This window comes from Artemia franciscana, chromosome 14 (assembly GCF_032884065.1).
Source record: "Artemia franciscana chromosome 14, ASM3288406v1, whole genome shotgun sequence".
Classification (NCBI taxonomy): domain Eukaryota; kingdom Metazoa; phylum Arthropoda; class Branchiopoda; order Anostraca; family Artemiidae; genus Artemia; species Artemia franciscana.
The window spans coordinates 31,144,921-31,159,345 of NC_088876.1; the positions used below are offsets into that span (position 1 = coordinate 31,144,921).

Below are 14,425 nucleotides of genomic sequence, written 5' to 3' on the forward strand. Positions count from 1 at the left end.
TTCAAGTTCGTAATTTCGTCCTTGCCTCATCAACAGCACCATCTACAATTTTCGTTGAATCGTTTTCCATTTACACTCTTTAGATTTTATTTCTAGTGCACTGTTTTTCCGTGAATTTAATTGAAATTTTTCGAATCGTTTTGGCTTTCCTCAGCAATCTTATTCAAAAGTTTTGTCGAGATTATTTTTTTTTTTGATGAGCCACCAGGAATGCAGAAACTTGACATTTATAATATCTGAAAAAATTGAGTAATTCATAACGAATAAAGTGTTATATTGGTATTTTATTTATTGAAGATTTTTAATATGAATTCTTATACTTAAAGTAGATTTTCAGGAATTTATAATCCATTTCAACCAAGAATTTTTCTGTTTAACGTCGCTACTGGATGGACAAGACATGTTCAATTTAAAATTTTTTAAAACTATATAAAATGAAAAACGGCTTTGGTATATCCAGAATTGTGGTGAACTAAGAAATGGTAACCCTAAAAGGGCTAGTCCAACCTTCCATCTTGGGAATTTTTATATATCATGTTAAGGTACGTCATGACTTGCTGTGCAGGCGGAACTTTTTTGATATTTTGATTCAACTCACCAGACTGGACACATAAAATATAAATCCCTCAATTCTGAAAAATTGTAAGCTAGAATTTACTTTGTTTGTGTTTACACACCCGTTGCGATTTTTACTTACCATGCTTAACAAGTATGGTAATCTTTAGTTTACTAAGGTATGTAGGCTGAAACAAAAATTCTAAGCAAGGGGGTGAAAAATACTTGCAAATTTGGAGGACAGAAGAATCACAGTAAATTACAAAAGTTATTCAGAAGTCCAAGACTCATCGTAAATCTTAAAAAATAAAGGAAAAAACGCAAATATACAAAAAAAAAATAAAAAAAATACCTACGGCACATTCGAATACCCAACTGACATTGAAACAATTTCTTACGCAAATATTAACTTTATGCGTTGAATTTTGTTTTAATTTAATATTTATTTGATTTAACTTAAATTTTCATTTGTATTTGATGTAAAATACACGCCCTTTCACCAAGAAAGGTCACTTTTTCTTTTACTTTCCACCGTAATTTCAGCAATACTTAGAGTTGAATAGCCCATAATCACTAACTTATGTTAGCCTGTTTTAGAAATTTGAAGTAAGCAAGAAAATATCTGCCAGGGACGAAACCCAAGCCAGACCCCTAGGAGATTTCAAATAAAAGTATACCCTTTATAACATTTAAAAAGGTATCACATATTTCTTCCAAACTCACCTTCTTTTTATCTTATCCCCCAGGAAATATGTTTCTTAGGGATCTTACCTTCTTGTTAAAATTTTGTGCGTAACAAAATGATTTTTTCAGTCCTATCCAAGAAATTTAACCTCCTTATCAAAGTTTGGAGTAATTCTATATAATTATTACTTGTAATTTTCCTTTCATGCACCGGGGTTCAAAGGAAGCCCAAAATTGTTTTGAGTTAAACCAGCTAAGTAATACGAAACAAAATATTACAATAATAGAAGAACTAGCCTACCACTTAAATTTTGAAGGATAAACACATCTCACTTGGAAATTGGCCACGGTAATATATACTTTTCTGAATTCAAAAGTTTCATTAAAAGGCAACTTTTGAATCTGCTGTTAGTAGAGGTGGTCTTGTGTTCAATGCTTTTATTTCGAAAAATATTTTGGCAACACTGGTTCTTTGCAAAAGTTGTACAATAGGCTTGTTAGTTCTGTCTTATATGACAGTATAATACGCTAGAAATCAGTTTTCTCCACCAATTTGGGAACATAAAAGATTAATTATTAAACATTAAAAACTATTAAAAAATTAGAAAATCTTGACAGGGATGGTATTTTCACTAAATTCTTGTGCTGTACCTGATTATTAGCTCATATGCAGTTATCATTTTAAAAATGTTATGTCCAATTTACGGCTCCGAAGTAGCTCTTGGCCGGTCACGTTTCTTCGGACCTGAAGAGTGTTGAGTCCTCATGCGACTACGTACATTGTCGATTACTGTGTCTCATATCATTAACCCAGCTTCTGAACATATCTGTTTGCCAACCATCTTAAATAAGTAGGGTTTTAAACCCTTTCAGCTAAATGTCAAAAAATATGAGTTGTTTTATTTTAAGCAAGCTGGTGAACCACTCTGTTATTAATCACCAATTTTGTTTTGTTTTATCTTATCGATAGATTCAGGCTATGCTCTCGATAATGTTGTTCATTCTCACGCCCTTTATTCGCGATGAAACTTTGGGGTAAGTTTGTCTTTGCCAAAATCGCTGGTTTTTAGATATTGTTTGTCTGGCATGAATGTAAAGTGGGGGACTTATTCATAAAGTGGGGTCAATTCATAATAAATGACACAGACACTCGCATAGTCAATTCTGATATCGTTGAACTGCCTCCCGATTCTGGTTCATTCGAATGTTCTGCTGGACACTTCTGTCAACTAGATTGATTCGCGCGGCAAAACGAGAAAATACAAAAATGACAGGGAAAAGGCAATGCTCTAAATGGACTAGAAATTAAGCAAAAGATAGATGGCTTTAGTCTTCAAGATTTGGGAAGGCTATTTTATGTTGCAGTGATAACAAAAATGAAGGTCTCTTAGAAGGCCATATCCAGAGGTGGTGGTGGGGGGTTTGAAACCCCCTTCGAAATGTTTGCCTGAATCGTGAAAACGGAAGAAAAATGCATACAAACATATTTTTGTATTCTATTTGTTTTGTCAGTGAGTTGTTAGCAGTAATGGTACTACACGGTAAGAGCATTTTCAAAAACAAACTTGTTCAAGTCCAGGTATCTGTCTATGGTCCTAGCCCCTAGGTCAATTCTGTTCAAAAAAGACTTTAAACAGAAGATCTTATATTACCATAATCTTATAAGGTTGACTTAATATGAGATCCTTGAAATTCTTAGGAGCAGAATGTGCTGCATACGCGATGTCTACTGTAGGTAAATAGGAGAGCTGTTTAAGCTGGATTCTGCCCACAAAGAAAAGACTCGTGGAGACCAATTACAATACTTCATCTAGAGTATGCAGCAACCAAACATATTTGCCTGTTGCGAAGATTTCTCAGTACAAGAAGATGGGAGATCATGGAGACCCACTGCATCAAATGTTCGTGTCTGTAAATGATGCAGTTTAAGGTGATGTAGTACCTAGAAATAATTTTACAAGTCTAATCGTCAATAACCGTCACAGCGACAAAGAACAAATTCACGAATTCTGTAAGGCGACTGGTTATCATCGACAGCTGCCGAGAATTTGTGGTTCGACGGTGAAATTTCGCAAAAAAATTAAACAAAAATAGTGACATTTTGCGTTTCTTTTGTCGTTGAGCTTGTGAATCATTGCGGGTAGCACCACAGGAGACTCCCAAAGCAGCCAAATTAATCAAATAACAATTCTTTTTAAACGATTTTTGGCGTTTTCCGAGCAGACGAACTTACAAAAGGAAATTCTGCCCCATTAAATAAACAAAAAACATTTACACTTTCGGATGATGTAACCACTAGTACTACTAACAACTCGCCGCAACACCAAGCCGCCTGAGGCCAAGACAGCCACACACAATACTCCTCTATCCCAATCTATTCAAAGCTTCTCTCTTTACACCCTCTCAAGGAATTCCCATATAACTTTCATTAAAACTGAATGTCTCTATCTCCAACACACTGAATACCTCTATCTCCCCCATACAGCCTAAGAATTTAAAGTTTTTCGAAGGTTTCCGGAAATTAGGTGTCAACTTTTGGTTTTCTGTCATTTACTCGGATCTCTCGTCCAATATCTCTATCCCCAATACACTGAATATATCTATCTCCGCCATAGAGCATGAGAATTTAAAGTTTTTCTAAGATTTCCGGAAATTAGGAGTCAACTTTTAGTTTTCTGTCATTTACTCGGATCTCTCGTCCAAGCTCTACAAGTCATGGCAAGATCACCCAATCAATTCTAAATAGTTTGGCCAAACTAAAAAAATATGATGGACGAGATAGGATCATCCTTTAAGTCACCATATCACCAGAAGTGATTGGAAAAAAAATTCCCGGTGCCAAGAATCGGATTTATTTGGTAACAAACACATTACACTATTTTCAAGTCAGTAGCTATGGAAACATTATTCATTGGAAACACATCACCAATTTTTATTCATTTGGAGGATAGAGCTTATTGAATTTTTCTTTAGTTTCGATAATCTTAAGGCTTGAGTCTTAGCTAATTCAAAGCTTATTAATTCAGATTAATTAAGTCACGCTTTCGGTTAAAGAACAGTCCTGTTTTATATTCAAACGTTCAATTGACGAAGTTTTTAGCCATAAAGATATATATGAATGCAAGAAGTTAGATGAATTAAGGAATCAATGACACACCTGCGGAATCCTGTCTTACGGAGGTACATGTGGAACTAAAACAAAATTTTCACATGCTGACCAATGGTATGCGTTGCGCAGGTACCAATCTTCTGATTCTAAGCGTTCGGCAGGGGGCGCATTGCGTGGTTGGGGGCAAATCATCCGACGCTTCCCGCGTTTTTTACCCAGATTTCTCCAGGTACCCATTCACAGCTGGGTCGACTCTGGCTGAGTTTACAGGATAATACTAATAAAAAGTCTAAACTAAATAACCACCGACACCAGGAACCTCAACCCCAGCCCGTAACCTTAGAATTTCAAGTCCGAAGCGCTAACCACTCGGCTAGGGTGACTCAGAGATACATTGTCTTTTTAAATATGTGCAGCGATCTGACAGTAATCAGAGTCAGAGAAAGGCATACACTAAGTTAAAGGTCTGGTTAATCAAAATAAAAACTTTTTTTACCTTTTTTAATACCAGGTTGGTATTTATTTCCAGAATTTTTCTTTAGTGATTTATTTTTAGCTTTCAGACTGTTATTGTAGTTTTTTTTTTGATAGCTCATGGTTCTAGTCTATCAGAACCCAACCAGTTGAACTTTCATTTTTGCAAAGCTCGAAATCTAATTTAAGTAAATCTTTCTCCCTTGAGGTTTTAGGCTTATTTTTTCAAGCGACAGCGATTTTAAGTTTGGCTCATTTGCATCATCTCAGTCTAAGTTTTTACTACAAATTTCTTTTTCTTTCTTAAGAGTTCTTTTTTTATCCCCAGCTTTAAAAAGGTGACCTTTAATAATACGACTCCTCCAATGATATTTTGTGATTTAGCTTATTCGAAACCTAATCCAAACCACTTCATTTGTTTTAGAATTGCTTCAAATGATGAGAATATTGAAGCTCCTTCTTTTCTTCTACCAAAACAGGTCCAAAAACGTGACAAATCAACTAAACCTGTTCCGACTTTAGATGCCCAAGGCTTACTAAAAGCATTTTTTTTTCTCATTTGGATAATGTAAACAAATCAGTTCAAAGCCCTCCACTAGAGCCGTTTCTAGGATTGGTGGTACTGATTACAGCACCCCTCCCGACTCAAATATAAGCAAATAAAGCCGAGTCAGTGAAAAATTTGACCAAAGTTGGCAATCCCCAGCCACTGCGCCAGAGGCGGCTAATTTGGACCCCCCCCCCCCAGGAACAGCCCTGTCTCCACCCCTGTGAAATACGATAAACCTAGGCCATAAATGCACATGGTTTTTAACTCTCTTCTTCCTTAAGTGGAACAGCCAACGTATATATATATATATATATATATATATATATATATATATATATATATATATATATATATATATATATATATATATATATATATATATATATATATATATATATATATATATATATATATATATATATATATTGATACATAAATACATTTAATATAAATATAAAAAATTCAGTGCTATCCTTGCAGATAACACTGTATAATAGAGCTGTCATTACAAAAGTGTTTTATATTCTGACATATTTATCTAATGTTTACATTATAGTATATTTATATCACTAAAATATATGAGTTTATACATAAATCTTTTATAGATTATTTGAATACAATAAAATTATTGAAATACCGCTACAGATATTATTTACATATTTAATGCTTGTATTCATGTGTATTGATATATAAATACTACAAATATAAATATTTAATATTTATAGTACATTTATATTCTGAAAAAGCACCAACACCTTCAATAGCATATATCCCTTCATACTTGAGATCAATTGCAAATGGATTACAATATAAATTGCATAGAGATTACAAAAAAAGAATATTTTTTTTATTATTCAATGTTCACTTGCTGTCGAAATAAGAAAACACAACAGCCTGAGGTAAAAATTATTTAAACCATTTTTTCACACACAGAGATCGGATTTTTTGTAACGGGGTTCACTCAATATAGAAACAGGGTAGTCGGGTAGTCAGGGTTGTCACGGTATGTAATGCACTTAGGTAAGACTTATAATAGTTTTTCACCATAATGACATTTTGGATTAGCGAAATCAGGGTCGTTTCTGTCTATTTCGAAGGCTGGTTGTCAATTCCCCAACTCGGTAGACACAAACTGTTTTAACCTCTCCAGGTATTGACTATACAGCTCAACGTCATTATGACCTGCTCCCTGAAAAGAACAAACATTTTAAAAATTGTTTTCATCCTTTTTTTTCATTTTCAAACAATAGACAAAATTTTCAAAACCGCATATTTTCAAAAAGTTGCTAAAGAAAACTGTTTAAACACTAGTGGCACAGGCCAAGAGCATATTTAGGATTTTTGTTCAAACGGGGAGGGGTAATTAATTTGGAGTGTTAAAAAAAACTTTACGAAATTTGTTTATATGCATCTTTTTTTACTTTTTTACGAGTCGGAAAAAGAAATTTTCAAGGGAAGGGGTTAAGCCCAGTACCCCACGCCCTGGATAGGGCCTTTGAACGATGACATAAAATCGCTTTCCTAATTACCAAGTTTTAGTCATAAAGACTTCTACCAAAAATTGTGTTCTTGGTAAAGTATTTTTCTATGTCTAGGATGGCAAATTTGTCGTTTTTTCAAAGAAAATACCAAAAATGGCATCTTTAATGAAAATATACCAAAAGAGGTATTTTTCACACTCTAGGCGGGCACAACCACCTTCCTAGCAGACTTTTCTGATTTTCTAAGAAAGACATGGTGTCAGGCAAGGCTGTATCTAGGGGGGGGGGGCCAGCCTCTAACTCCTCCCAAAATTATTGTCCAACTCGTAAAACGTAACAAAAATGCACATAAACAAATTTGTAATGAGTTTTTTAATTTTTTGTACCCTCCATCCAGAAAATATTCCAACATTCACTGAATTGACTCAATAATAATCTATCAAATACTGGAGCGACGATTTTTAGGTCACTTTCTCGAGAAGGGAAACGGGAGGAATACCACAGGCGATAAGACTTTTTTTTGTTTGACGGGACCATCACGACCCTCACGGGCCGAATTCGCATTTTCGAGTCTAACCAAACCCAAAAGAAAACATTCTAAAAACAGGTCCCAAACAGAAAAAAAGGACAACATCAAGAGGTAAAAACGAAAATCCATTAGAAAGATGAATAGGATAGGAAAAAAGGATAACAAACAGTTCGTGGTAACGAACTATAAGTAAGGAGTGACTCGGCTCAATAGTAACTGAAACTGTAAAAAACTGAATTTTAATATCATCGGATACAGCAAAAGAATCAGCTTACTATGCTGATTCCAAATACGTAAGATACATCAAGTTTATTGATACCCAGCAACAGTTACGAGCCTGAAAAAATTTGTCTAATTTTTTAACCCTTTCACAGCATTGTATTCCAATTGGAATCACAGTCTTTGCTGCAGCATAAGTACCATCTAGTTATAAGAAATTGAATCGAAAATTATACCATCAGATAGCAGATACCGAGTTCTTTCGAATGAGTACCTGTATAAACGCACGAACATGTGCTGGGTTTTACCCGTGTTATTTCAATTCTTTGTTTTGTAATGGAAGGAACTCCTGAAGGTAAGGGAAATAAACATTTTTTTTTTATTTTCTTTGATTGGAGTATTACAGCTAAAGAAAAAATTTAGCAGATAAAGAATGATTAAAATATCAATTACGACTAATTATTTGAGGTGAGGGATCTCTGGTATACCGGTAGGGCCACTCATTTGTATTGATTCCATAAGGCATCAATCGGCCATGAAGGTAAAACTAACGATATAATAGTCGGTTTTGTTTTGAGGGTGTTATTATTTTTGTTCATATGTTATTGATTCTTTATTTGTAGCCTTAGAATTTTTAATTGTGTAACTTTGTAGTTGTGTTATCTAGTTAATGACTTACTGATTATTTTTCAAAAAACTAGTGATTTTTTCCGCATATGGGTGATTTTTAATGGTAGAGTGCATAAAATTAAGCGAAATAGATTAGCCTTGAATCTAATTATAGGATAAAATGCATGTCAATAAAAAGTAGGTACAATATCTATAATTTTTATTTTCAGTGCTATCATGTCAGAGAGGGATGAAAGAGAGGGATGAAAGATTATTCAGAAGCCAGGCTACACGAAATGCGAACCAGATCTTTTCGCGGGACGAAACTGTTCAACATATTCTTGAACCAGATGGAGAACTGTCTGATCTAGAGGAGGACCTTAACCATAATGAAGGTGAGAACGATTCTGACTGAGACCCCATCATTTATCCCTCCCTTGAATACGACGATGATGAAGATGATTTACCTTTATCATCGTTGACTCACGCACACATCGTCAACCGAGATGCATCTCGACCACTATCACCTTTGGTTGCCTCTGTCATTAGTGACCCATCTACCTCTGGTACAGCAACACCTTTCCAATCTTCAGCTTCAAGAGAATTTAGATGGAGAAGACGAAACTCTGAATCACCCGATGTAACCTGGAAGTCTCCTCTTCCTCTACCTCCTCCGGAAATTCCAACCAATGTTTGACGATGACATGGTCAAAGGCCTTGTTTTTCAGTCCAATTTGTATGCGATGCAGAAGGAGGGTGTCTAACTGAAAGTCACCCGTAAAGAGATGAGACAGTTCCTGGGAAATCTATATGCTTATGGGCATAATAAAACGCCCAAAGTTTCTCAATACTGGGAGGGAGCTACAAAGTTTCTCCTCATTGCAGATGTCATGTCCAGAGACCGGTTCAAAACCCTTCGAAAGTTTCTTCATGCAAACGATAGCCACCTCCCTGTTCCAAAAGGTCAAGACGGCTACGACTCTCTCTTCAAACTTCATCCGGTTATAGACGGACTGCGAGCAAATCTAAATAAAGTCCCTGCGGAGGAAAGGCAGGGTATTGACGAGCAAATGGTTCCTTATAAGGGAAGGTTAAGCTTCAAGCAATACCTCAAGGACAAACCCCACTCCTGAGGAATCAAGATATTCAGTCGTGCAGGGGCCAGCGGAATCATCTACGACTTTGAGGTCTATACTGGGATAGGTTAGGTTCCGGTCAATGAGCTTGGTCAGGGAGCAGAGGTTGTGCTCAGACTAGCAGAGGCGATTCGAAGACACAAGAACTTCAAGCTCTTTTTCGACAATTATTACACAATTGATTTGCGAGCTCCTTTTACTCGGGATTCATTCAGCTGGCACCATCAGGGCAAACAGACTGAAAGGTTGCGTTATAGAAGCTGACGATGTACTGAAAAAAAAGGAAGAGGAAGTTTTGGCTACAAAGTGGAGACCAATAGCGGTAAGGTTCGACAATAGCTACGAAGTGGTTCGACAACAAGAGCGTCTGCATTGCTTCGTCGTTTGTCGGCGCCGAACCTTCAGACAACTGCAAACGCTGGGACAGTAAGTTGAGGAAGTACGTCGACGTTGTCTGTCCCCTGTGCATTGCTAAGTACAACAAATTCATGGGTGGTGTTGACCTCAGTGACGTGCTCATTGAGCTGTACAGGATAGATATCCGTGGAAAGAAATCGTATATAAGTCTCTTTACTATTTCTTGGACCTTTCGGTTGTCAACGCATGGTTGATTTTTCGGCGTCATGTGGGTCAACACGCTCGAACCAACAAAAAAAGAGCCTCTCAGACTTCAAGAGCGAAATCGCCAACTACGTTACCTCTGCAAATGATGGAACTCCAAGGTCTCGTGGAAGACCCCTCAGAGACCAATCCAAAAAGACCAAAGCTTGTCAAACCAAAGCCATATGATACTGTTCACTATGACAGCATCTAGTTTTGGCCAGAGGCAGTGGCTGACATGAAGTGATGCCGTTTCTGCTCCGAATATGCTCGAATCCAGTGTTCAAAGCGTCGAATTTCATTGTGTCTGGTGCAGAACAGAAACTGTTTCAAAATCTTTCCTACACAATTACTATTGTGTATTTCTTCTTCTTTGAATTGTCATTATAAATTTCTATCTTAGATTAGTATATGGATTTTGCGGCTTGTGACAGCGGATGATGTCAATTGCAGTCATGACTGTAAATCCGGAATGAATGAATGAAATTGATATTTTATTTCAAACTCATCATATGCGAGCTCATTTAAGGTTCAAATAAGAAAATAGATTTCTTTTTTTTTTAGCTCTATCAAAATTCAGTCCTGAAAGGGTTAAAAAGAGGGGAAGCACACCGTAAAATTCAAGGAGTGTAAATGAAAATCACAAAATCAGATTCAGCTTATCAGAGAACCCTACAGTAGAAGTTTCAAGCTCCTATCCGCAAAAATGTGGAATTTCACTATTTTGTCAGAATACAGATCACAGATGGGTGTTTATTAATTTTTTTTTTCAGGAGTGATTGTATCGAAATAATGGTCCTAGAACATCGGGAGAGGGTGGATTCAAACGGAAAAGTTCTAGTGACCTTTTTAAGTGACCAAAAAGATTGGAGGGCAACTGGGCCCCTCCCAAGACCATTTTTCGCCAACATTATCTGATCAAAATTTTGACTAGCCCGTTTGTGCAGTATAGTTGAAAGATCAAACAATTATGTCTTTAGGTTAAAAATTCCCCCACAGTCCGGGGGCAGAGGCCTGTAAATTATGAATTTCACCCATTGTTTACGTATAGTATTTGTTATTGAAAGGTATACGGACTTTTTTTCGGGGGAGGGGGGTTGTGCTTGGTATGGATTTCTATAGGGAGAATCTCCCTTGAGGATCGAAACTTGCGGGGTGAATATTCCTGGGGAAAAGCTACACTGGGAGTATTTGACAGAATTACTGTGCGAAATTCTTTAATTGTCTGTCTTACATTCTCTTTACCAAATTTTTCATGTGGATATGTTCTGGGGCAATTATCCAGGGGCTTTTTTCCGCGTATTTCGATTTCCGGGGAATAATTTCCACGGAAGGGGACATTTCTGGAGTTATCGAGAAACCGATTAGAGATTAAAGTCTTATTCAAATGAAAGCAATCTAAGGAGAATTTTTCAGGCCGAATCGATCGCAAGCAATTTTCAGAGGGTGGTTCTCAGTGAAGATGAAACTGTATGGAGGGAATTTGATGGGGGGGAGGTGCACTTTAAGTTGGATGAAATTTCCACGGAAAAGTTTTCCGTGAGGGGGATGGGGGAAGGGTGAGCCATATTTACTGGCATTATTTGAAGAACGAATAGCAATCATTCCACATATAAAGGGTTGCCCCCCCCTCAATACTTTGCTCTTTACTTTAAAGTTTGACACCTCGTCCCAATTTTGTAAGAATGTCTACTGAAACACAGCGGCCGTTTAACTAAAACAGGAAGTTTTTTTCTGAAAGCGCTAACAGCTTTAGCTTAAAGAGCAAGGTATTGAAGAGGGGGCAACCCTTCATATACGTAATAAATTTTTAAAATTAATATGCAATTTTTTTTTATTTTTCATGTACGGTGAGCCAAATTTGAACATGCATTAGTTGACATACTTTCAGACATTAAATAAAAAAACAAGTTTTTTTAAACTTAAGACGAACAGAAATTATTCCGTGTATGAAAGGGGCTATCCTCTCCTCAACGCCTCTCTCTTTACGCTAAAGTTTTTATTGTTTTAAAAAGTAGAGTTGTGATAAAGAGTAAAACTTTAGTACAAAGAGCGTGGCGTTGAGGAGAGGATAGCCCCTTCCATATACGAAATAATTTCTGTTCGTTTTAAAGTTTTAATGTAGCCCCTACTTTCAGTTAAAAAACTTGTTTATTTTATTTAATTCTTATTTAAAAACGAAAAATAAGCTTTATTTATGCGTGATATATATATATATATATATATATATATATATATATATATATATATATATATATATATATATATATATATATATATATATATATATATATATATATATATATATATATATATATATATATATATATATATATATATGTAAATATATATATATATATATATATATATATATATATATATATATATATATATATATATATATATATATATATATATATATATATATATATATATATATATATATATATATATATATATATATATATATATATATATATATATATATATATATATATATATAATAAAAAAGATCTAGGCGTACTCAAGAAGGGGGACGGAGGATTTCTGGGTGCACAATTAGAAACAAGGCCTATCAAGGGGGAGACGGTCAGGGATTGACCCCCTCCCGCGAAATTTTTGCCCGACTAGTAAAAACGTAACAAAAAAATGTATATAAACAAAATTTTATCTGTTTTACAAATTTTTTTACTCCCCCCCGAACAAAAATCGTGGATACGCCCTTGATTACAGGTGACCTTACAATAGTATTGATAATAGTAATTGTATCAAAAAGAGATCAAGCCACACAAAAAAATTGCTACGATATCACAAAACTAATGTGAAATAAAATAGCGCTAGAAAATGAATAGATAAAAAATATATAAACTAGGTGACTCAATGAAATAGTAATAGTTCAAAACCGAATCTTTTTTTTCAACAAAGTTTAGCCGAAAGAAGTTAGTTACGAGCTAGAAGTTCTAGATATTTCTATCTAGAAATAGATATATCTAGAAGTTCTAGTTGAGCATGATTATTATCCCTGTCAATTTCCGAAAATGGAACGAAGGAGAATGTTAGCCAGGAAATGATTCAGGAAATTTGACATTGATAGGTGACTGTCATGATCCAAGGATAGAAGAAGACATTATAATCAATAAGATGCGGGTCCTATTTCCGATACTTGACTTAGAGACAAATTTAATTCTAAACAGAGCTTCAATTACAAGTGATAATACACTTCTGCAGTTACTTCAAACTTCAGTACACTCAGGAATCCAGCATGGGGTTAGGAGATAAAATATTACTTATTCTTTTCGAACATGTCAAGTAACCAAAAACAGGACTTATGTAAATACGTAAGGGTCAAAATTTTAAAACTCCCCCTCTCCGAACAAAATCATGGATACGTCTTTGGTTTCAATGCAGCTGAGAAGATGTAGCTTGTTTTTAATAAAAATAGAATTGATTAAAAAATATTATCTTAGTATTGATTAATATTTCTAAATACCGATTAATAAAAACGAAATTGATTCAGAATTTAATATCAGTCATCCTTTCTGAACAACTAATTTATGATCAGAGACACCCTTGCAATTTATGATATGAGACCCCCTTGCAATTTATGATATGAGGCCCCCTTGCAATTTATAACCAGGGACCCCGTTACAATTTCATACTTCACCCCAGTCTCAGATTTCGGATATTTTAAGGTTTCACACGGTTTTATAATCAGTAATTTATCGGCCTACGTTTAAAGTTGCGATTTCTAGGCAGTAGACGCATGTAAAGACTATTTGATAAGAAATAACAGTTAAACGACCAATATGTGAGATAAATATATAGAATCAGAGATAAATATAAAAACAGATAAGATATGTAGTCATAAAAGAATAAGAGATACAGGCAAAGGGAAGTTACTGAAGTTTTACTGACTCTTAGCTTGAAACAGTGGCGCCATTTAGGGGGGGCAGGGAGGGGGGCCATGGCCCCCCCCTGATTTCTGGAGGGGCCCAATTTCAACCACGTAATTCTTTGTTTATTCGTCCTTGTTCTACTTTTTTCTCTTTTTTTTACCGTATTTCTACTGTGAATTATTACTAAATAGCAAATTCAAGATACTCGACGATTATTGCATTTCAAGAAAGTATCCTGTTTTTGCCGGTCTCCCTAATTAATTTATGGTCACCCTTTTGGCAGGGGTTTGTAAAGTCCTTTCTGGGCTCGGAGTACTTCTGTGACATTGAAGTCTCTCCAGTGATTAATGAATCCCGTCAGTCGGCACATTTATGTGTAGGCTAACATCTGGAAAAGAGGGTATCCAGACCAGGGTGTCATTCCAGTTTTGTATTTAGTTTCTCGTTACCCTTCATCAAATAAAGAACCGTGAAACAGTGTTGAGTTGTGTTCAAGTTCAAATCGGATTATTGAAACATGAGTTCATCCGGTGCGAGTGGTGCAAAAAAAAGGAAAATAAAAGCCCAAAGGAAAGAAGAAGAA

The 14,425-nt window shown here is 35.5% G+C and overlaps 1 protein-coding gene across 1 annotated transcript in view; it reads right to left on the minus strand.

Annotated features, from left to right (window-relative positions):
• Nucleotides 1-6,197: 6,197 nt before the first annotated feature.
• LOC136035572 (alpha/beta hydrolase domain-containing protein 17B-like) overlaps nt 6,198-14,425 on the minus strand; it is a 78,205-nt gene continuing 69,977 nt past the window's right edge. Inside the window, exon 4 of the mRNA XM_065717447.1 lies at nt 6,198-6,561. Within this exon, the coding sequence (XP_065573519.1) occupies nt 6,478-6,561 (84 nt within the window). The 3' untranslated portion in view covers nt 6,198-6,477. The remainder of the gene's footprint in view (nt 6,562-14,425) is intronic.